The sequence below is a fragment of the Pyxicephalus adspersus genome, chromosome Z, assembly GCF_032062135.1.
Source record: "Pyxicephalus adspersus chromosome Z, UCB_Pads_2.0, whole genome shotgun sequence".
Taxonomy (NCBI): domain Eukaryota; kingdom Metazoa; phylum Chordata; class Amphibia; order Anura; family Pyxicephalidae; genus Pyxicephalus; species Pyxicephalus adspersus.
In genome coordinates, this window is record NC_092871.1 from 40,278,003 (window position 1) to 40,303,534 (window position 25,532).

Below are 25,532 nucleotides of genomic sequence, written 5' to 3' on the forward strand. Positions count from 1 at the left end.
AAAGCTATACACATCTTTTAGTAATTTAATTCACTGGTATCCACACCATCCAGTGAAAAATTAGCAGTAATTACCTTGAGTATTTTTAAAACATGACATATACTCCTATAAATAAAAACATGTTAAAAAACAAACAGTTCTAATTAGGTAAAATATACAGCAAAAATAACATACTTGCAATCTTTAGTAAATATATTTTAGGTGCGATACCTCAGCAGTCAAGGTGCTATGCCTTGAAAATTCTTAAAACAATAATTCTATAGTTTTACATTGACACAATATTTATTACCACATTTAGGTGTTGTAGAATTAAAATTGAAGCTAGTGTGGAATAATTTATTTGCTTTATCCTTGAAAAAAGCCTATTGAGCGCATCCATTAGGTGGAGAAATGTTCTCTGTGACAATCACTAGAAAATAATTTTAAAGCTTCATAGAATTAGGTCGTGTGATTACTAATTATATAGGATAAGTATTTTAAAATGTCTGCGTTCAAAAAAGTGGTTTAGATAGTTTTCACCTTTCATTTGTTTGCAATTAGCAGTGAACAATATTGTCAGTGTGAAGAATTATGTTGATTTTCATTAGCTCACTATATATAGTACAGATAACCAGTATATTAGATAACCAAAAACACTTACATATTGCTGCACACAGAAAAACAAAAAGCATACTGCTAAACACTGTATAGAAAATAAATGTGGGAGAAAAATACCTAGGTCCTGGTTTAGGCTGTCAAAGTTTTAGAAGGGTGACAGGCTGACTTTGTTGGACTTACTCAATATAGAAATTTGATTCTTTATAAAAACTTATAGCAGTCATTAAAATACTTCTTGTACCGATTAGACATTAGTAGAAATGGATTCTACTTGATTGTATAAATCCAATTCTTGGAACCTTGAACCCCCTTATCTACCCATCTATACCCCTTGTGCCCCCCTCCCCCCATGCCTGTATTTTATGCCTGCTTGATTTTACTTATAACTTTTTTTTTGCAGGGCCCTACTTCTCTTTTCTTCTTCTCTGGGGTGGGAAGTCCTTACTTATATGATTCTCTACAACACTGTAAATGTAGTGTATCATGGTGACACCCCTTTGAGTGATGGGCAATGAAACTTGTGCATTCACAGGTGAGAATCCTTCAACGTAGAACATCTTGCCTGGAAGAGGCACTGAGAGAGTCAGCTCTGGAATAAAATTGAGCTTTGCCGCCTAAGTTTTTCTTATTTACAGCACCTGGGGACATTTATAGAAAAAATAAATAAATAATTAGCCAGAACTACACTTTAAGAAATACCACTAAAAGGCTTATTGTGTTGTACAAAGTATTGAGGTTTTCATTGCTAAGCTATTTAACATTGATCTAATGGCTCCTATCTTGTGACAATGACCTAAAACAAGTATATAGATCAGTTTTCTGACTTTGGTTGTGTGGTTGGCTACATACTTGTTCTATGTCTCTGATTCATTACAGTCAGAGACAGACATTTATAATAAAGTTATATTAAATTGCAATAAACATTTGAAAGACAGAACCTAATTTTGTAAATTGCTTAGTGAGGTGCAGTGCAGTGAGTAAGCAGGCAACAGTATTTGTTTTTTATTTTTCAATTTTCTACATTTGATTGAATGTTCACCTGAGTTCAATAAATATCCATTTTTACCCCTAGGTAGCAAACTGGGCAGATATAAGATCTGTTGTGTGGTTAAGAGGTAAGGGGTGCACATAATAATATTAGGTGTTATTTAATGCTTTACAAAACATATTTTTTCAATCATTTGAAATTCTTCCCTTTCCTAATCCAGGAAATGTTGTTTAAAATAAGTGTTTGGACAGACTAGCTTCCATTGTCAGTGCTGATAAAGACTGCATACTGGGTTTAAATTGGTTCATCCATTTTAATAAATATATTCTTTTGTCCCCTAGCATCAAGAACTAGTTAATGTAGGGATGTCAAACGCAAATGAACAGTGGGACAAACTAAGTGGAATTAATCTTCTGCAGTCCATGTTGTGTCTGTCAAGGGCCACATCTAGTTAATTAAAAAAAATATTGTAGCACTTTGGTAATTAACATCGATGAAAAACATTGCAACATACAGCAGTTTGTTCAAGAAAAAAGGGTCAATAAATCATTTCCTAAAGTATTCAGCTGGAATATGATGTAAGAAAGTGTAGCCCCTATCAACTGGAGGACACATCCAAAAACTCTGCAGATTTATATAGAAGAAGCGAGAGGGCCACATGCAACCTAAAACTTAAGTTTAATTGACTGGCTTAATGAGTGTCACATGGCTATCAGGTCATATAATAAAACTATCACTTGAGTATGGTAAACTAAGGTTCAAAACTGTAACATTTCTACAGTATTTCCTTAACATATCCAGAATGCTTTCTGGCTGTCCAGGCATATATAATTTACATTGTCCACACACAACCCTTTTACTAGTCCAAAGAATGTTCATTGTGCTTTTCCAATAATGATTATCCTCATTTATCCATTTTGGAGTATAACATATGTACACTATGTTATTTTTACTAAATCCTGAACTACTACATTCCACAAGGGCTTGTTAAATCTAGACATGAGTTCACAAAGCTCTAGTTAAATGTAGTATAACTTAACCCAATTTAAATACATTTATCTTCAGTGAGCTTTAATGGTCTAAGTGAACCCTGCATTAGCTGCTGCTTTCATGAATATACATGTACATCACATATCAGTTCCTGTTACACAATATTAACATGAGTTTATGTATGAGCTGTTTTATAAAAATTGCTCTGCCTTCAATTAGTATAAAAGTGAAAAGGTTACAAAACCTGCCTATTCTAATTAGAAAAAGGCTATGTAGTATCAAGTATAAAGTAAAAAAAAACTACACATTGGGTTAAAAGATATGCAGCTTACTAAAGAGATGATAACATTTGGGAATGCATTTTTTGTTGAGTTAGATCTTACACTTTTTTCTACTTTTTTTTTTTACAAATTTTTGGGTGGTGAATCCAGAATCTACCCCAGTTTTTGTTATTACATACAGTTTTTACGATACAGGGTACCCTCCATTTTTGTCAAAAAACATACAAATTTTACATACAATGAAAAAATATTGAAATAACTTGAATGTACTGTTTATTTAAATTTCTTTTGTTCATACAAAGGATTTATTGTTACTCTATAACATTTTTTTACAGTAAAACATTTGAAAATTATTAAGGTAAGTGGTTAAGTTAAACATTTACGCTTATAGCTTTTTCTGGAGTGTTCAGTGTTAGGACAATCCGCCGCATGCTCCAACAATAGTCAGTCATCATATGTACATCCTATCTACCCTGATACCGTCCTTCCAGGACCTTCAAATCTTGGTGGAATCTTTCACCTTGCTCATCACTGACTGCACCAAGGTTTTCCGGGAAATTAGAAAGATGGCTATGCAGAAAATGCACCTTGATTGTCATATTGCATCCAAGCATTTTGTAGCTCTCCAAGAGTTTCTGGATAATTTCTGTGTAATTATTTGCTTGTTTGTTTCCAAGAAAGTCCTTGAGAATGATAGGCTTTGAATGATAACCAAGCATTCTTTTTGACTTCTGACATTGACCTGATGAAATGTTCATCTTTGATGTGCTGCAGAATCTGTGGACCATCAAACACACCGGCCTTTATTTTTTCAAATGACAGGCTAGGAAATGCAAAAATTTGGTACTTGAAACAGTCTCCTTCAGTTGGCAAAGCTTTAACGAACTGCTTCATCAGACCCAGTTTCATGTGCAGAGGCCGGAATATATTATTCTTTCTATCAACAAGTGGCTCATGTAGAATGTTTGGATCCCCTGGTTTTGGGGCAGATCTTGGAGGCCAATTCCTTTCCACCCAATGCCTCTCATTAGCTCTGCTGTCCCACATGCACAGATAACAGAGATACTTGGTGTATCCGCGTTTCTGACCAAGAAGGAAGCATACCATTTAAGGACAACACGGATGACCCAATTGTGTTTGTGATATTGCAACAACTCAATGATGAGTTGAAAGACGAAATGAGTGAAACTCTTTATGTCTGCATATTCTTCACAAAGAGAAACTGAATGGCCGATTGGGACTGACCCAAATGTATTGCCATTGTAATAGAGAACACACTAAGCTCCGCTTTGAGTTATCGATGAATAGTCGCCATTCATTTGAGTTAAGGAGTGGAATTCCCAATTCCTCCATTAAACCAGGTATGTTATGGCAATACACTAAGCCACTGTCAGTTTTAAAGTAATTCAGAAATGCATTTTCTCTGGTTTGAAAATATGATACCTTTTTCAAGTAAATTTTTCTCACGCAGTCTTGATGCTAGAAGTTCTGAAGCCTTCTTCGATAGTCTCAAATCACGTGCAAAATCACTCAACTCATGCTGATCAAATCCCTTACAACAGAGTCCTCTTCAATTTCAAACTCTTCATCATTGTTGTTACCTATTTCATCACCATAATCATGTTCTTCAAGGTAGGGTAGTGTAACGAAAACCGGCACTGGGATTTCATCTGAATGAACCACTGGGCGTACAGCAGAAGGTAGAATATGATACTCTATTTTACATTTATTTTTTTGTTATATCCTGAAGTTTTAACTATACAAAAGAAACAGTCACTGAAATGATCTCCTGGCTCTCGCCAAACTATAGGTATACTAAATGGCATCTTATCACCTGTTCCCTTTGTCCAAATCCTTAAACCCTCGACACACCTGCACACCTTATGAGGGGAACAAGACTTATTTTGATCACCAAGTTTAACTTTGAAATATGCCAAATAGGCATGTTCTGCAAATGTGTTAATAAGGGATGAACGAGAATGCCTCCGACATTCTTGCGAAAATTTCCCCGAACTTTCGATGGGTCCGCGAAATTTCGGCGAACCGATTTTGGGAATTCCATTGAAGTCCAGGGTGCAGGTTCCCACACTCCCTGGGTTGATAAGTACAGCCCGGTGACCGTGGGAACCTGCAGTCACAGCTGATTGGAGGCACGCGAGTGTAAATGAATACCATATACAAATCCACGCTACATTAATATAAGCGGTAGAGAAAAAACCTGCTGTGATAGAAGAAAACTAACTGCACTTTCAGAATCAGCCTACCTATTTTAGTGTAAATAAGCTTAAAAATTGAAGTCAACAAAAATGTGTTCAAAATTGTTCCCCGATGTAATTAATAGCTACCCTACCAGTTTTAATTCTAACCAACATTCCAAAAACTGAAAGCATTCTATCCATATTTTAAGTCCATATCCTTCATACCTCCATATTGTTATAAGTATAATTATTCTTTCCTAATGGTTTTTAGACAAATATCAGATTAATCTTGATGAATTGTGATTTAAAATTGGAATTGTCATTCTAGCAGGTCTTACTTAAAGGGGTAACTGGGCTCATTTACTAAGGAAGTCATACATGTGAATATGTATTCAAATCATCCAATCATGTATAAAGCCTACGCACATTTATGGGGATTCAAAAGGATAGTTTAATAAATCATCTTCATTGTTAACCCTCAAAATGTTTAGGTATATGTCCTTTCATAAATGTCTCCATGAATGTGTTTAAGCTTAACCCAAACTCTTTGGTTATCTCAAAATATGTAAATATTAGAGAACTAATGATGATACGGCTGTACAATTAAATAATTTTATATAAGCTCCTGTTCTTGCATCACATTTTTTAAAAATGGGCTTACAATACGTAGCTAGAGGCAGCATGGGATGCCTTTTATAGGGATAATTACTTTTAGCTGTACGATGGGAAGGATTATTGCCCAGGACACTTAGGTCTAGAATGACAAAGCTATAAGGGGCATCATCTAGCTGACCAGCCCCTTATAAATACTGCAAAGCAGTTCTGCTCCTGCACCCCAGCATCGGAAAAAAGCTGCTCAGTTGCTATGCCAGCATAAGTGCAGCTTTGTAAATACAAGATAAGTGTTCTTCAGGAAAGCTTGCGCCATGCCTGCAACAATAGAGCACAGTGTGCATTAATCAGACAGTGCCAGAATTACTGAAATGTTGTGCTGCTAGTGCTAACAGGAAGCAGACATTCTTCCATCTTGTGTTTACTAACCTGCAGATCAGTCACTACTCTACAGTCACACATAAACATCTGGTAAAGAATATAAAGAAAAATAAAATTGTATGCAATAATTGTATGCCTCAAAACATTACAATGGCATACAAAATATTAGCATATTAGGTTCCTTTAGAGAAATACTTTACCATATTTGTTGCAAATCCAAGAATGTTGAGATGCAAAATATTTCTCCTTTCAGCCTTATAAGAGATTACACATATTATTTCTTTGCAAATGAATAGTCAATTATACATTCTGAATGTGTTGACATTCAATCCAACACAGACAAAGGCTAATTACAATTGATGGATTATCCCCCACCACTTGTACACATAGATCATCTCAGCTGAATCGATCAAGGTGCATTCAATGTTTTACACATGGCACAGAGAATGGAATGAAACCAAGTGAAGAAAATTGTTGTTGATTCAGTGAGAAACACTTAATATGACTGCATTCATTATAGGCCCATTCTGTGACATTTTGTGAGACAAGTTTGATTGCAGCAAGTTGTTTATGCAAATTATTTTTACAAAGAAACATGAGAGATTGAACTAAGTGTATAAATGGGATAATAGCAATACAGAAAATGGAACAGGGAGTTTCTGTAGCAGAGTGCACCTTTTAAATAAATAGCATTATTTACATGAAATAGACCACTTACATGTTGTATGTATTTTTTAGATTTGAACTCTGAATAAATAAATATAAAGTAAACATTGATATACACAGCATGTTTATGTATGTACATTTTTAATAAACATGCATTTTGGAGAACTTTATGGAAGCAGGGCAATCTGCTGTTCCACTTGCAAAGGTGGACTAAGAACACCAGATTAGCACACCAAGAAGTTTTGTGTTTTTTTGCCATTTGTGTTAGGAATTTCTAATAACACTGCTGTAAAGCTGTGAACCTGGAACAAGTTTTCTAGTTACATATGATGCTTCTTAAGTTAGGTTGACAGTGACAGCCCTGGAGCCTGAACCAATAAAACAAAACAGCAATAGTAGCTGCTATAATTCTGCAATGGGCCTGATTTATTAAAGCTCTTCAAGAAGATAGACTTTCATCAGTGAATCTGGGTGATCCAGCAAACCTGGGATGGATTTGGTCCAAGATTGAAAATATTTGCTAACAAATAGCAAATGACTTTTAAGAAATCCATTTCTGGTTTGCTGGATCACCCAGCTTCATTGAAGAAAATGCATCCTCTCCAGCCTTGGAGAGCTTTAATAAATAAGGGCCAAAGACTCAACTATGGTTAGCCTCTGGGCTAACATTGGAAAATGGTCATTGGCTCACATAGCTAGGGCTAAAAAACTAAACTAATGTGAACTACTTTATATTTGTTGCTCAGATCAATATGCTACATTGCATTTAGATGGGAAAAGGTCCTTTACTAAGGCATTCTATAGGGACCTACATAATTAAATAGAACACATTAGATTTCAGTTCACTGATGAAAGAAGTCTTGTTTCTTTAAGGGTGATTGCACATGGCTTATGACTTGAAGAACATGATTTTATTTAAAAAGGAGAATGTAGGGTATTACTATTTATCCTTTGTTTACATATATTCCAAGGAATTTGTTTTAAAAAATTGAAAATCTAAATAGGAAGGTTTGAGGTTGCAAATAGTGGAATTTGACAATGACTGTACTAATCACAACTGAATACTGAGCTACAATAACACTGCACAACAATGTGTTTGCTACTGGGAATAACACATGTGATTTACATGATATGGAGTATGCTGATTCCAAATCAGAATTTGCCTATCACATATAGATTTTAATTTAAAGGTGTGCTATAACTGTTCAAATGGTCGGTAATTGGGTATTGTATTTTTACATGGGAACAATATAACAGTTGCAGCTACCACTATGCCTGCTGCCACTTCAGCTGAATCACGTCCCCTGGTGGCATGTATGTTCCAGCAGTGGCTGGTAGGGATGAGCGAGAAGGCCTCTGACAGTCTCGAGAAAATGTCCTTGAATTTCCAGTGGGTTTGGGAAATTTCGGTGAATCGATTTCACGAATTCCATTAAAGTCAATAGGACGACTTTAAATATTAAAAACAAAGCCCCTATACATGTTAGAGCCACTAAATGCTAGGCAAATGCTTTGCTAGGTAAGTGTTGGAGATCAGTGCCACTAAGGAAAAAATACAAAGGTTCCAAAAGACCTTGTGGTTTTTCAGAAAATGGCAGGCAAAGTCACAGCAGCCGTATAGGATTTTTGCAAGATTGACAGCCTCCAGAATCCAGAAGGCAGCATTAACATTAGAGCATTGAGAAAGCTTGAACTCAACCAACTAGCAACATACTCTGCCATCAAAATAGAAGTAAAACGCATCGCTATTTAATGTACAAATCCCTATTGAATTTACATAGCTGCATATTATCTTAACGCTTTATAAATCCTGTTTATTAATAATATTAATTGCTAGCTGGCATCATGACCTGCATGACCCATAAAGTTGTGGACAAGTAGTGCGGTGACATTAGGCAAAAGGATGGAGGACCAGAGATGAAGCTGTAACTTTGTAAAATGCAAATAAAGTTGTACAAGTGTTTCCAGACCCTGATAGTAGCCTTAGAAAGCCCACCAGGATATTAGAAAATTCAGGAAGTACAGGGGCAGAGATGAGAACATGTGCTCAGCCAGGGTAGATGATGCATGAGTCCATGAGTTCCATGAGTCATTAGGCAATAGCAAATCAATATAAATCAAAGAGAATTGAGAAGGAGCATAGACGGCATTAGTAACTGGCATCTAGAGCTGGGCTCTGGGCAGGCGGCAGCAGCAACAGCGGGAGGAGTAGGCGGCGGGCCCTGAGACAGAGCAAAGACAGCATTAGAAACTGGCATCCAGAGCTGGGTACCGAGCAGGCAGCAGCAGCAACCGCATGAGGAGCAGGCGGTGGGCTCTGAGACAAAGCAAGGACAGCATTAGTAACTGGCATCCAGAGCTAGGTACTGGACAGGCAGCAGCAGTAACAGCGTGAGGAGGAGGTGGTAGACCCTGAGACGGAGTGTGGACAGCATTAGTAACTGGCATCTAGAGCTGGGTACTAGGCAAGCAACAGCAGTAACAGCATGAGGAGGATGTGTTAGGCCCTGAGACGGAGTGTGGATGGCATTGGTAACTGGCATCTAGAGCTGGGTACTGGGCAGGCGGCAGCAGCAACAGCATGAGGAGCAGTCGGTGGGCCCTGACACGGAGCATGGACGGCATTAGTAACTGGCATCTAGAGACGGGTGTAGTGCATCGTCAATGAGATCGAGAAGTGTGTAATTCAAGTGTGTAATCTAAAATTTGTGATTGAAGATGAAGATGTTTTGTGCGCCAGCACTGTTGCTGTGGTCTGTGGTGCCGGAAGCAGTAGGAAGGTAGAAAATATTGCTAGTTTGCATCATGAAGTGGATGACATGAATGTCAACCCTCAATCTTACAATACTTAGCTTAACTTAGCTTAAGGCAAAGGCAATGGACCCTATCAGTGTGTCAGTACTGGGAGTTTTCATCTGCAGTTTGTTGGCCTCCCGGAAGCAGCAGAAATGTAAAGTATATTGCTAGCTGGCACACTGTCAGGCATGATACTGGTCTCCCCCATCATCATCATCATAATCATTGAAACTCATGATGATTGCCAATATCCCTTCTTGCTCCTCCTGATGCTGGCTGTGCGATATGGAGTGTAATGTCATTCTCATCCTCCTCGCCCATTTTTTCTCCCTCTTCCATCGCCACTTTCCATCAGCCCACAAAGGGTAATATCAAGCAGAAAGATGATGGGTATGACATCATTCCATCCTGACCGCTCCCAACTCACAACGTTTGTGGCCTGCTCCAAAGGGGCCAATACCTTGAATATCATCTCCATCTGCAGCCACTGGTCACTGCTAAAATAGCTCAGTTGTGTGGCTGTACCAAGGGCACTGCTGCCTCCATGCACCAAGATGACCAAGTAATGGCGGATGGCTTTACTCACACAGACGACAGATCATGTGCAGGGCGGAGTTCCATCTAATTACAGTGTCACAAATGAGTCTATGCGGTGGCAGACTCTGTTGGTGCTGGATCTTGCTAAGCGGTGCGGTGGCAGTAGGGGATAGACGGACATTGCTGCAGATGGAGCGAGCCTTTCTCAGTAAGTCCTGCAGTCCTGGGTACATGTGGAGGAACTTTTGCACCACCTGGTTCAGTACGTGTGCAAAGCAGGGCACATGTGTTATGCGGTCCATGCACAGCGTGGCCACAAGACTGGCCCCGTTTTCACACACCACATTGCCTGTTGTGAGCTGGGAGGGTGTTAGCCAAGCATTACCTCTCTGTGCAAAGCGGACAAGAGTTCTCTGGTGTGCTTGAGGGAGCCGTAGTGGTATGCTTACTTAACCCCAGTGTCCTTCGCTGCTGCCCACCACACCCCTCAGCTGGGGTACCAGGTGCTGCAATGCTCCTTGCAGACTACCGCCAACTGAGCTATGGAAGGCCACCCAGTGAGATGTGAAGGGCAGGTAGCTTCCCTCTCTGTGCCTGGTTGTCCAGCTGTCCATGGTGACGTGGATTTGGCTACACACTGAGAATGCCAATGCTCTGGAGAGGTTACCCATTACATGTGCATGTAAATTGGGTACAGCTGTGCGGAAGAAGTAATGCCATCAGGTCGTGGAAGGGAGCCGAGTCCACAATGCTGTACGGCAGTAGCTGAAAGGCAAATAGCTTGGCTAGACGTGAATTGAGGTTGATTACTCTTTTGTTGGTGGGGCCCATAGCCTGATGCTTTGGCCAGAACTTTGGTAGAGTGGGCTGAAGGGACTGGGAGCTAGGGAAGCTGAAGGGGTGACTGGAGTACCCATCTTGCGGTGACAAACGTTGTCTGAAACTTGCGTCCAGAAGCTGAAAGGAACACACTCGTCTGTGTGTTCTTTGGGACTCACATGAGGCAGAGTTGCAACCCCTTCTATCTCCAGTCTGTTGCTGCTGTTGCTGCTGCCTTTCCTCTACATCTGTTTTGGAAGTGCTGCTAGCCCTTACACGCACCAGTGGTTTCCAGGTGACATCACGGTCATCATCATCCTCATTTTCATCTAAGCCAACCTCTGCAAATGCACCCACTAATGCAGAACCCTTGCCCAGCAACTGCTGACCACACTTTCCAAGGGTCCCAAAGTCTGCCTCCTGCTCTGAAATTTGCAATGACAGATCCTTAGGCTGCTTGTCAAACAACAAGGGAGAGTCATCGGGAGGTACAGGCACATTAGCCACACTAACTCCTGTCTTTGCTCCTGTCACGGCTCTGCTGGTTGTTGCTGCTGCTGCATAAGAAGAGCCTGCTGCACTGTAGGCCCCTGAGACCTTGTCCACAATACTGTCCATTTGACGTGGCTGTATGATTGTAGTCCGCCCTCTCAATAAATATACTAGCGTACTGGTGCTCGGCACACATCTCAGACCTCTTTCACAACTTGTGCTCCTGCCTCCAACAGTTTGCTGCTGCTGCTGCTGTCTTACAGTGGCGGACTCCTGGGGAGTATGCCCCCTGCCAGATGCGGCAGGTCGCCAAACGTCACGCCTTTCCCTGCGTCTACCAATAATCTTTACCTTATTCAGGCAAAAATGCACCTGTACCAAACGGCCTTCAGAAATTGGGGATATATAGCAAGTTTGATGACACTTAAATCTTTGTCTTTTTTTGACAGAAAGACAGAATTTTTACTGGCTGTGTGTATATATATAGCACGTTTGATGACACTTAAATCTCTGTCTTTTTTTGAGAGAAAGACAGAATTTTTACTGGCTTTGTGGATATTTAGCAAGTTTGATCACAGTAAAATCACTGCCTTTTTTGAGAGAAAGACAGTTTTTTTTTCTGAATTTGTGGATATATAGCAAGTTTGATGACACTTAAATCTCTGTCTTTTTTGAGAGAAAGAGATTTTTTTCTTGCTTATTGGATATTTAGCAAGTTTGATCACAGTAAAATCTCTGCCTTTTTTGAGAGAAAGACAGTTTTTTTTCTGGATTGTGGATATTTAGAAAGTTTGATGACACTTAAATCTCTGTCTTTTTTTGAGAGAAAGACAAATTTTTTTCTGGATTGTGGATATTTAGAAAGTTTGATGACACTTAAAACTCTGTCTTTTTTGATAGAAAGACAGATTTTTTTTCAGGCTTTGTGGATATATAGCAAGTTTGATAATACTTAAATCTTTTCTTTTTTGAGAGAAAGACATCATTTTTTCTACCTTTGTGGATAGCTTGCAAGAGGTATCAGACTAAAATATCTCTTTTTGTAGAGTAGCGCAGAAATGTTTTTGCCTTTTTGGATAAGTAGCAAGAGGTAGCATGGAAAACTCCACAATCTGTATATTTCTAGATATACAGAAGGCTCCTAATCTTTCCCTGTCACAGTGTACTTCTCTCCCTGCTTCTCTCCCTCACACAGAACACAAGATGGAGTGAATAACCCCTCCCTCATTCCCTGTATATATGCCAGTGCGCAGATCTCTTTTGATTTGGCTGGTGGGCCTTGCTGTACATCCTGGGAACAAATGATTCTCTCCCAGTTGCTCCATTCTCGACGGAAATAGTGGGCTTTCCCACCCCCTGCATTTCCCCTTGTTTGTTTGACAAGAACACGACCTCATGGCGAATCACAAGGCTGTTTTCGCTTATATGTTTTGTAAGTGAAAACGTCCTGATTCGCCGCGAGATTGAACTTAATATTCACGCTTACTCATCCCTGGTGGCTGGGCATGTCTGGGCAATTCAGTGAGCTGACGTCAGAAATAGGTATATAAGGCGAGATGGACCAAGGGCTTGTATCTAGTGCAAAACCACTTTATTGGATAGTACAGCTAGGATATAGTGTGTATGTTTTGAGCTAAAGATGAGTAGGCGCAGCTGTGTTAATAAACCGGACAATTGTTGCTACTTTTGTGGCAAATATTCCCTGTGTGATCAACACAAGAACCTAACCAAGAGGGTAAGATTTGCTTACAAGTATTACTTTGGATGTGAAATTGGAGATCAGGATAAAAGCTGGGCACCTCATATCTGCTGTCAGGTGTGTTACATTGGCCTAACAAAATGTTTGAATGGGAAAAGGAATAAAATGCCTTTTGCTGTGTCCATGGTTTGGTGTGAGTCAAAAGACCATCACTCGGACTGTTACTTCTGTATGAGTAAAATTGCTGGGTTTTCGAAGAAGACTAAGTCAAAAATCATCTATCCTGATTGTGAATCTGCTCTGAAGCCAGTGCCACATGATGCAGAGTATCCAGTGCTAGTCCCTCCTACATCTGTTGTTACTGACAGTGACATGTCGGATGAGGAACAGGAGGATGATGTAGATGTTAATGAATGTCATGAACCCCAATTTGAAGAATGTAAGCCACATTTTACAAGCCAATTAGATTTAGATGTTTTATTAAGGGACCTGTCTTTTTCAAAAGAGAAGTCTGAACTGTTAGCGTCCAGATTAAAGAAGTGGAATTTGCTACAAAAAGGAATGACAACTTTCATGATCGTCACACAAAGTTCACAGGTTATTACAAGCTGGAAAATGGCATTTGTTTCTGTAACAATGTGAGTGGTCTGATGATGGAGTTAGGTTGCTTATACATACCAGAGCAGTGGAGATTGTTCATAGACTGGAGTAAAGCAAGTTTAAAAGCTGTATTGCTGCATAAAGGTAACGAAAAACCTTCTCTTCCTCTTGCTCGAGGGAATGAAAGAGACACACAAATCCATGAAGGTCATTTTGAAATTGATTAACTATTTAGAACACAAGTGGAGCGTTTGTGGTGACCTGAAGGTGGTGGCAGTCCTTTTTGGTCTGCAATTAGGATTACAAAATTTATGTTATCTTTCTGTGCCTGTGGAACAGTCGTGATGACGGCAACCATTACAAATTGAAAGAATGGCAAGACCTGAACACACTGTTGGCCAGTACAAGGTGAAGCATAAATCACTCATTAATCCAAAGAAAATTTACCTTCCGCCACTTCATATTAAGTTTGGATTAATGAAAACCATTGTCGTTGCAATAGATCATGATGGTATAGGTTTTCAGTATCCGAAGGACAAGTTTGGAAAAGTTATAACAGATGTTAAACTGAAAGCAGGTATTTTTGTTGGTCCCCAAATCCGCAATTTGATGCGCCGCAAACAAACTCAACCCACTTGAACTTGCTGCGTGAGATTCATTTGTGCTAATTGCACAAAACTTTCTGGGCAACCAGCGAGCTGAAAACCATGCTGAACTCGTGAACAACATGCCAACAGCATACCATCAACTTGGCTGCCGAATGTAACCTAAAATTTGTTTCTTACATTCCCATCTGGACTTCTTCCCACAAAATTTGGGTGATGTGAGTGATGAACAAGGGAAGAGGTTCCACCAGGACATTTCTGTTATAGAAAAAAGATTTCAAGGCTGGTGCAACCCCAACATGATGGGCGACTACTGCTGGTTTCTGCAATTTGAGACAGTGGAGAGACACAAACACAAAAGCAAGTGCCTGAAACACTTCTGAAGTGTATAAATGTGTGTTGAACAGGGACCCAGGTGAAGTATGTGTAATTGTATAAGTTGTTGCAACATAAAACTACCGTTTTGTAATGTCATGGAGGCAAAAGTTAGGTATGTATAGAGATTACATAATAACTGCGGAACGAGAGAATGTAGCTAATCCCATCTATACACGTAATTAACTTAAGATCCTGAGATCCAATGGAGAATCGGACTTCAGATTTGGATTCAGCGCACTTGATTTAGTATAGGACACATGGATTAGACCAAGTAACAGACAATATTTATTTTTTTGTGATGCGGTGTAATCTATTAGGAGGTATATTTACTATAACATACCAAGGATACCTTGCACCTAACAGAATAGGTGCAAAATATAGAAGAAACGAGCAAGTCCCTTTTTTAACCTGGGCCACAAAATGTGAGAAGTCTGATATGACAGTTTCAACAAATTTTTTTAGTTTAGGATAGTTATGTAGTTTAAAATAATGCACATTCCACAAATGTAAGCAGACAGTAATAAAAATGTATAATAATACAATAATAATATAGTAAAACAGCAATAACAATAACAATCATCATATAAAGTTTAGAATTGTTTTAATTTACCTCTTTCGGTGTCATACAAGTAAACAAATCTTTGCCAATCATAATCGTTAAGAAGAGTTAGGATGGCTCCTTTAAGTGCAGGTCTCATCTGAATGACGAACTGTACATCTGCATCTGTTGGAAAGCTTGGAGTGATGAATGAAGTGTGGAGGGCTCCACAGAAAGATGTCAGGGTGTTCATGGACATTTGGTCATAGAACCCAAAGATGGCATATACACCACGAGAAAACTGTGAGCAAACTGTAAAAAAATAGAAAAATGCAAACAAGTGAGTTAAAAATTCAGTTGAATGTGAAATGATCTATTTATTAGGTTTCTATGAGAGGGAGATCATACAAAACAAGCAGCAAAAACAGAAATACGCCTAAAAAATAAATAGGATATGCAAAGTACCCATGAAGTTTTTCTCCAGATAGCCAGTTACGACACTATATTTTGTCCAGGCACCTAGGCTTCAACAGCCTCTTATCAGAAAAGGTTTAAACATTTGAAATGCAGAACAAAAAACTAAGTATAAAATGTCATGGAAAGAGCTGTGATATGTTTTGTTCATATAACATTTGCTAAATGGAAGGATCACAGAGATCACATGGCTAGCCTCGGTGGAAAGTCAACACAGGAGGAAGCATTTAATAGCATTTTATTCAGAACAGGTATTTTTTAAGCATAATCCATAAGTCTACCAATCTGAAAAAGTACTGTACGATGCTTTGTTTTCTGAATAAGAAATACAATATGAGTGTATAGTTATTAATTAGGTAGCATTGTTGCTGGACCACTGAAACTCATAGATCCCATCCCATGAATACCTGGGTGTCACACTTACCTCTTCCTCAAGGGTAGTTCTGACTCTGGGCGTGCCTCTGTTTACAAGCTTTATCAATTCCGTCCAATCCACTGGCCAATCAGAAAATATCCTCCAGATCCCTGGCTTTTTAGCTAGCTCAAACACAGCACTCAGTGTTCGTGCAACAAGTCACCATTAGTGCTGAGCCCCTAGTTCTGTTGGGCTAGTTCTTGTCCACCTGTTACTTAATCTAGCATTTTCTCTGTCCAGCTCCTGTGTTAACCCCTTATTGTCCTGTCTGTTGGTTCCCAGCCAACCTCCTTTTGCTGTTTCAGTGTTCCTGTCTGTGGATATTCCTGTGTCACCTGTGCCTCCTGTTGCTTCCAGTGCCTCTTGTGTTCCTGCGTCTACCCCTGTGGCCCCTGTGTCACGGGTGTAAAATTCTTGGACCCCCTGGCTTGTGACCTGACCTTTCTTACTTGCTGCCTGCCTTGACCCTGGCCATCCTTGACTACTCTTCTGCTTTGTGATTTGGTACTGTGTTTCATATTGCTCACCTTGGTCTGCCCAAGGACCGCAACCTGGCAGTAATCAGCAGCACAACATCCTCACCACACTGTTTCCGTGCAAGCCGTAGCACCCCCTAGGGGTCTTGTCTCCCCAAGCATGACACTGGACAGCTGTCCTTTCCCTGTAGTTACTCAATAGCTCACCTAATCTGGAAACTCATAGCTTTAATTTCATGGGAACTTTTCTAAAATTTTCCAAAACATCCTACCAATATATTTTTCCCCACATTAGAGCAAAGGGAGCATCTACTGAGGGGTTACTTTACCAACATTCTAATAGGTGCATGATACTGCTGATAAAGCACATTTGACCATTTTTACAGCATCTTTATCAGCCGTTAGTGCCTGTGTTGTCACCATAGATATGTGCGTGCATGCATACATTGAATCATTTCCATACATTCCATTATTTTCCAAACTAATACTGCTGCCTGACTCCCAAGAGTCTACCCACACAATGACCCTGATCTATTAAAGTTCTCCAAGGCTGGAGAGAATACACTTTCAACAGTGAAGCTGGGTGATCCAGCAAATCTAGAATGGATCTGGTCCAGGATTGAAAACATTTGCTAACAGAAGCTTGACTTTTAGGAAATCCATTACAGGTTTGCTGGATCACCTAGCTTCACTGACGAAAGTGTATTCTCTCCAGCCTTGAAGAACTTTAATAAATCAGGGCCAATGTGTGTAGATAAAATGGAAGACGTAGTTGGGGGACGCATGCCTACATCAACAGAAACTGACGTAGTACATTTTGTTTCTTTCTCCTCCCTAACATTTTCACTACAATGATTTTACATGCCTGACAGTGACATCACAAGGAATAATGAAAACTGTTTGTTATTACAGAAACACAATTTAAAAAAATAAATATAATAAATAATATCGGGACATTGTCTGGAGTCTGGTGGAGGAGAGGAAGTTTTGGGGATGAATTTGAGTCATTCTTGGATATACATTAAATATTGGCAAACCCTTTCCCTTTAGTGCTATCACTAGTTTGATTCATTGTTATACTTGTATCAAAAAAAATCCTGCTAAAACAAAATCCCTTTGGTCACGTTCGACCTGGTAAAGGTTTGTTTAGAACGTTTTTCTTTTTTCCACTGCAAATATTCTCTTTAAAGATAAAAGAGGATTAAGAAGAGTTCCTGACATCTTTGTTACAAAAAGGACAAATTGTACATGTATGCCATACACACACATGTAGTGGCTGGTTGAGGCTTGTGATGTAATTGAATGTCTAAAGCATGGCAATTTGAAGCAAACATTGTCTCCTCAATGATTTATTTGATAAATCCCTTCATGCTTTGTCCAAAAAGCAATAACTGTTTAACATTATGCTCCTGCGATTAAGGGAATAACTGACAAAATAAAATCCTATTAACACAGTTATGATGTGGGTTATATTATTGTACAATCACATAATATAAATAGTTTGGTAACAAGAAGGTGATGATGGAATTCAAGTTTTTGTTAAACAAATTAGTTATTAGTCCACGTATCTCTAGTTAAGGAATGTCCCATCATTATAAATAAATTCAGACAAGAGTCACATACAGGATAAGCTACCCATAGCATAGTTGTTATTTAAACTAAGCTTAACACCTTAAATATCTCTGTATGTATTTTTTTATATATCTTGTTGCCAGTGGTGGTGGTGGTTGGGGAGCAAAATAAGTGCAGTGATACTGGTAGTTGTATTTCCCTACCTAAATGTATCCCTGCTGTTGTTGAATGGGAGTCTGTACAATGATTTACAATGTATGTTCAGACAATATGGTTATGCATGTTGTTAAATCTATGTTAAAAAAAATCATGCAATGCTACCCTATGACTGTGGCCAGTTTTACGGATGTAGTTTATATCTATTGCTTGTTCCACTGATTAGACATACTCCTATTTGTGTTCCACCATACTTATTTTGTCCACATACATTTTTTTTATTTACTGCACAGCCTTCCAGTGAGGAAACAGAATCCAGCATTGCTAGTGATAAAATATGAATGTGCATATCAAACGTGCAGATGATATGTAAATGATCACTGATCTTTCCCTTAATAAATTTACTTTATGCATATGAGTGCAAGTTATAGGTTTGCCTTAATATGGCTACTACATAAGATTAAAAGTAGCTAACTACTATGTTCAAATGATACTTCCAGAATAGGTCAAAGACTCACAAGGAACATTGTTCATGCTTCAAGTTAGTGATTGTAAGTTCATATTTTTTCGTAAATATATGAGTCAAAGACCCACTGAAAATGATGTTTATTTTAAAGTAGAAATGCTGTCAATCCTACATTTTGGGTGATCGCTTTTTATAAAAATGTCATTATATTTCTGTTTTCCTTTAGCAGCAGGCTTTATTATTTTGAATTTTAACTACATTACAATCAAGCTTTCATAATAAATGAGGACTGTCTGCTTTGATCATTTATCACTGCTAATGTTATAAAGGCAACAGTGATGGAATACAGAGCAAGTATATAGAAGAATAGTTCCAACAAGCTTGAGGCATTTACCTTGGTGGCTCTTAAAAACAAATGATGGCTATCAAATGGGCTTGTGGGGCACAAACTCCAGAATATCCCCGGAAGGATTTATGAATTGACAGAGACTGCAGCTGCATGTACACACATTCAAAATTCAATCATTTCTTTTACAATGTTTCACAGAGGTGTGCCTGGAGAGTTTTCCTATGGTGATCATTCATGGCTAATCAGCCTCACATAGTAGAGGAAACAGGACTCCTGGGTTCCACTCCTATATCCAAGCCTACTTTTTTTTGTTTACCATGCAGTTGTGTTAGTTAGTAAACTTTTATCAAGTTCCAAAACATCAGCAACATAATTTGGGCACAACATGACACAAATATCATTTTGCAGAATACAGTATTCTGGTTCATTCATTTGCATTAACCTCCCTAGCAGTCTAATTCCTTCCAAATGTCCATGCAAAAAGCAGTACAATTTTTTGCATTGAAATTTATTTTTCATTGTAGGCTGTAATCCTTAGGCATAACTCAATGATATTTATTAAATTTAATACATTTATTAATAAACTTTAAATACCAAAACACAAAAATCTGTTAAAAAAAATATTTAAACATGTAATGTAACTGTATAGTAACATATATACAACGATACCGGGAAACGCTGTGGATCAAATCTGCACTTCGTGGCTAGAGATCGTAGGAGGCAGAGGTGTTCCTTTGACCTGGGGGGACAGCAGGACGCCAGGGTACAGCGACAGAACAAGGTAAGTGGGTTTTTATATACTGCTTTTCGGTACCCCGAGTCTGACTCCTGATTATTGCTTTTTACAAGTATATTCGACCTTGAGTCAGACTCAGGATTACCATTAGGGGAATAAAGAAGAATGATCTAATATGTAGGGATATGTATTGGAGTCAATGGGGAAGGTCAAATTACACAAGTTTTGGTGGTTCCTTTAAGAATCTGTTATCACTGAAATTTTAGTATGTCGGAAAGTACAGACACGAGTTTTCCAGTACAGACACGAGTTTAGTACATGTCAAAGTGACATCTGCCTTATTACAATTAAGGACTTCTGTGTGATCAATGTTTATTTAATGAAAATTGTACCTTTGTGTATTTTACTTTTTATTAAACAAAAAATAAAATCCTCTCACTTGCTTGTCTTTTGTGGTTTAAAGTAAAGGGAAACCTCAGCGAAGACACAGCCACATAAACATCTTCTAATATTACATTTGTAAATTTGTCTTACTCTACACAGGAGTACAAGAGTAGAAGAACAAAGTTTTGTCTGGTGTCTCAATTTAACTATGGCTTTTTTAATGTGTACAAAAGTATACATACTTACAAATTTTATAGTTTTAAAAGAAAATGCCTAATTTGCACAATATTGCAATCCTGCATTCATATATCCCATTCACCAAGTGCTATGAAATACAGAATAAAGTACAAATCTAGAATAGCTGTAGTATATAAAGGCATTATGCTAGGACAGGTGTTGTCTGCCACCACTGACACTCCTATTTAAAGCTACATTGTAAGTTTTGGGCCAATACGTTGCAATGCTTAATATGGCCTATGTCTGGTTTGCTCTGAAGTTAATAAATATTCTGTTAAACATGCTGTAATAAAATACAATTTTAAAATGACACTGTCACTTTGCCAAATCAAGACAAATTATGTTGTCTACTGGCTCCCCTATCCCTTAACAATCCATGCATACTCATTTATATCTTCTCCTTTGTCCTGCTCTGTTGTAAACCTCACTACCACTTGCTATAATGGAGACAAACCTCCAGGTTTGGGTGAGTCTCTTCCATGTGGCAAAGCCTGAGTGGTCACTCGCCAAGCAGGAGCACATGAGGGAGACAGTGCCATCATTTACCTGGTAGGTACCAGAGTCAACCTAGACTGGATTCCTGATTTAGGGGAGGTAAGTATATGTGTATAGATGACTGTGGTGGGCTGTCTGTATACCAGTAAACAGTGTTAATATACTGAGGTGCTTTTAAGCTAACTCAAATGTTATTGCACTCAGGGCCAAAAAGCTAAAACAATAACAACAGAACATGCACTAAATAAAAAAAAAACTATGTGAAACAGTATTACATAAAAAAAAATTTGTTTAAAAAAATGCCTGCATTTTCGTTTTTTTTTTTTTTTTTTTTTTTAAATGCTGGTTGTCTTACTGCCATGCTTAGTCTCTGGCTGCACTATACTGGAATATAGAATATGCCAGTAACAGAGAAGCATTTAAGAAAGTAATCAAGCATGATACCATTTATATTCCCCACGTGTAAGATTCCCATTTAATTTGGTAGTTTATTTTTCAGTGTATGTACAGGATCTAAACCCTTGGGGTCTAACCTTTTACTACTTTATCCAAAACTATTAAAAGTTTATTTTGATGTTACATACATTTTAAATTTGTCTTTAATGGTATATGCACCAAAAACCTATACAATAATTAGGAACACGCACAGTGACTTAAAAAAATCATATTCACTTTCTTTAATTATTATTAACATTACTAGCCACATATTCCATGTTCTGTGGTATCACAGCAGCTTCCAGAATCATTAAAACATGTAGGATACTAAACAAACACTATATCCTTTAATGCTTCAAAATTACTTATTATCTACTTTAAACACCCTGCAGGATGTCAATTTGATTTTATTGTCCCATTTAAAAGGGCAAATAAACGTTTGATATTTTTTTAAGGGGGAGATAAAAGAACTAATTATCTTAGCTTCTATGTCCTCATTTAGTTTTTAAACATGCAACTCTATCAATATTCTACAGCTTTCGTTCTACAAGGTCCAGTAAAAATGTCACTCTTGTAAATAAATAACTGACTTTGCAAGCTTTGTAAAGTTTAACATCTGATAAATTAAGGATGGCAGTAAGTAATAACAAATGATCTAGTTGTTTTAGAGTGCATGCCAAAAGGCTAAATAACCATTATTTAACTTCTTTTTTAATTACTCTGAACTATATGTTGGGTTTAAAAGCTTAACATGGAGTCATCATCGTGAGTCTCGGTTTCTATAAATGCCCTAATGCAAGAACAGTGAATATACTTGGAAGTGTAATGAAATAATTAGGCTGATTGTTTTTACTACAGTAGGCACACACATTCTAATTTAGTTTTTTTCAGTTTAGAAAATTGCTCCAGTTAATAAAGGCAGACATATTCTTATAAGGCTGTTTTGCAGAAGAACTAACTACACTCCTACACTCCAAGTGCAAGCCTTGTGAGGACACAAGTACTTTTCATCTTTCCACTGTTTCAACATCCTACTGTTTAAACACTTTTGTTAACTCATGTACCCGACAGACATCACATTGGATCATCTTGTTCTGTTGGCCTCTGGATAAAGATATTCTCCATCCATGCCAAATAGACTGGCAACTGGGCTTACATTTCAATAAGCAAAAAATATTTACAAGAACTGGGAGAGTAACATATTATAGGTTAATTTACATGATCAGGTTGCATTTTTTTTCTTGAAGGATTTGATTAGTATGTTTCCCTCATACATCATCTATGTAATAAAGTGGAGAACACTTCATATGTGGCACCTTGTAGAATGATTTGTCCTTGGCAGTCCAATTTATGTGGCTGAAAAACACTGCACATGAGGAATCTTCCACATTTTCCTTTAATCTTTTCATTTTTCTAAAAAAAACACAAAATGCAGTGTGTATTCAATGCTGTATGTACTACTTTGGGAAAATTTTTATAATCTCATTTTTATGGGCAAGTGCCCTAAGCAATGTACACAAGAAGCAATATGTAGCTAGAAATAAACAAATCTGTCCAGGCTTGAATTCCATCTAAAATCTTTAAAATCCAAACCTAGCGGCAAACTCCACCTAATTTATGAAAGGTGAATCATGCAAATAAATTCTGAACATTTTTTGTGCTAATAGGAAACTATTGTAAAAAGGAATGGGGAGTAAAGCACTGCCATGGGTGATTTGTACGAATGCATTTTTTACAATACCTTGGGGCAGTAACAGAGTCTTTTCATAAGGCTTAGTAGGAAAATAAACAAATCCTTTTGCTAGGGGATGCCCTCAAAGCAGATCCCAATACAGGCATGTATTCTAGGTGTATGTAAAGGTGTACTGTAAAAAGTAATTTAAATAAATAAAGAAATTAAATAAGTACAGAAATACATACCCACCTTAAATTTTTTTTATAGCATTCCCAGAATTAATATAACAATATAAACCCACATCGCTCACTATGTCAAGTAATGTACATCAATGTCAATCACAACAATTGGACATCTGTCAATGTTGCACATTGCACATTAAAGCTGCTCAAGAAGAAAACGTAATATTGGGTTTGCATATTGACACCTGAAATTCTGGGTGAAGTAATTGACTAATTCAGGTCAAAATTTATCATTTTATCGCATTTTGACCTATGCAGTTAACTACCAGTCATGATTATTATGTACTATACTGAAAAGCTTAACATCAGATTCAATTTGAGTACAACTGAATTGGAATAAAGGGTCACTTGACCATAAAAGGGTGTTTTAGTCACAAGTATATGATGGCAAGCTGAATTATTCATTGACTTCTTATGTCTGCTGAGGACTTCTCTGGGCCTGATTTCCCTAGGAGTATCAAATTCTCAGCCATAGCCTACAAAACTCCAGCAGGGAACATAAACAGTGGATCCATTGCCACAAAAGCAAAAGTCTTGCCACTGGTGCCCGTGTCAATTTTAGCCATACTATTATTTGTAATGATCTGCCTGAGTGCATAGAAACTGAATGAACTGTTCAGGTAGGCCATCACATCTATGAGGCCATCTATCTAAAAGAGACTGTACAATCAGAATGTGACATGTTCGGCCAGCTTTGGATATCTAAACCATATTTGTCATATTCACATAATGTAATATTTGCAGTAAATATTTTTTAATGATTTTATTTTAATCATTATTTCTATAGCATTGTCATCTTTTATAGTGATATGTTAATTTGCCTTGCAGAGAATACCTTTTCTTAAAAAAAAAATGTTTCTATTTGTTTTCTGATAAATTAGACTACCGTATTGTCATATAAATGGTAAATGATTCAGATACAATTATTAATTCTCATTTCACCATCAATAGTCACAAATAAAGCCATTGTAATTTTAAATCAGCTTTAGCTTTCAAGTGGTTGTTGATAAAAGGTTATGGGCATACTAAGCAAGGAAATTTGATGCTCTAAGTCTCAGTGGGGCATCACCCATTAATCTATTGATTCACTTATCTCCTAAATTCCCCCTGTTTTTGCAACATCTTCTCAATTGCTTTTTCCCGCAGTCATGTGGCTTGCTGCTGTGAAAGTCCTAATATTATTCTTTTATTTCCATGATTGTTCCTGAATTATTTTTCTGGCAAGATGTTATAAGTATATATCAAAGATAGAGAGTGCATATTATAGCTATTTACTGTTAATGTTTATGTCTGCACCAGACAGTGCCTCAAGGAAGAAAGCAATGCTCTTAAAGCTCTTTAAAGCTCTTAAAATGTTCTTATCGTGTTCAAGCTTGATCTTAGGATTGCTTTGCTCTGCAGTGAAGTATTTAAAGAATAAATAGTAAGTGTTACAACAGGGCAGATAGGTATGTGGATTCTGGCACTGAATTTGACCTAGACATGAAATACTAGTTTAGTAGACATTTACCACCAATCTGGACGATAAACTGTATTTTTTGCACAGGTATACTAAAAGTCATGTATGTTAGTAACCTAAGAGCCTGCATATCTATACTTGTAGCAGGCACTTGGATTTTGTTGTTATCACCAATGTGGCTGTTTGGATTCTTGTTACAGAAACTAAAGGTGTCTGAATAAAAGATCCTATGCAAAAGGTGAGGACTGATGCAAGTCTTACTCACCTACTTTTTCTTCTTTTAAAAAGCACTGACCCGAGTATAAACCTAGGTCACAAAATACAACTGTCACTGCTAACATTTAAAAGAATAATCAATTGAAATGCCAATAAAAAGCAGGTGAATAAATACATCTATAGTTTGTTATTTTTAAAACTTTTTTAAACATTTTAGAAAATGTTTAAATCACATGGCCTCAGAAGACTGTATATCTTTTCCCCCTTTTTAGGGGTATTTTTGACATTCAGTTGATTAAAATGGGTCATTTGCTCCTAAATGATCTTATGCACATTATTGTTGGTCACTAGAAAATTGTGCGTGTTTTTCTGTAAATCTTGCTACAAACAGCTGGGCTCACAGCTCTGATCTGTAAAACCAGCAGAATCCTAGAAGACAGTCAGAGGTCAGAGTCCTCTGACTGTCTTTCTAGGAACCTGCTATGATTTGCAGCTTCACCCGTATGAAATACCACCTTATTTTCCACCTTAATCATTTACTTCTTCCTAGAAGAAGTACCACAAGTAA

At 37.8% G+C, this 25,532-nt stretch overlaps 1 protein-coding gene across 6 annotated transcripts in view; it reads right to left on the reverse strand.

Annotated features, from left to right (window-relative positions):
- The window catches only part of GRIA3 (glutamate ionotropic receptor AMPA type subunit 3), a 299,657-nt gene that overhangs the window by 208,247 nt on the left and 65,878 nt on the right, over nt 1-25,532 (reverse strand). For all 6 annotated transcript variants that reach the window (XR_011923281.1, XM_072429787.1, XM_072429788.1 and 3 more), the window contains exon 3: nt 15,250-15,489. Coding sequence is in view for 5 of the 6 variants with exons in the window: in XM_072429787.1 (XP_072285888.1) it covers nt 15,250-15,489 (240 nt within the window). In the remaining variant the exon portion in view is untranslated. The remainder of the gene's footprint in view (nt 1-15,249; nt 15,490-25,532) is intronic.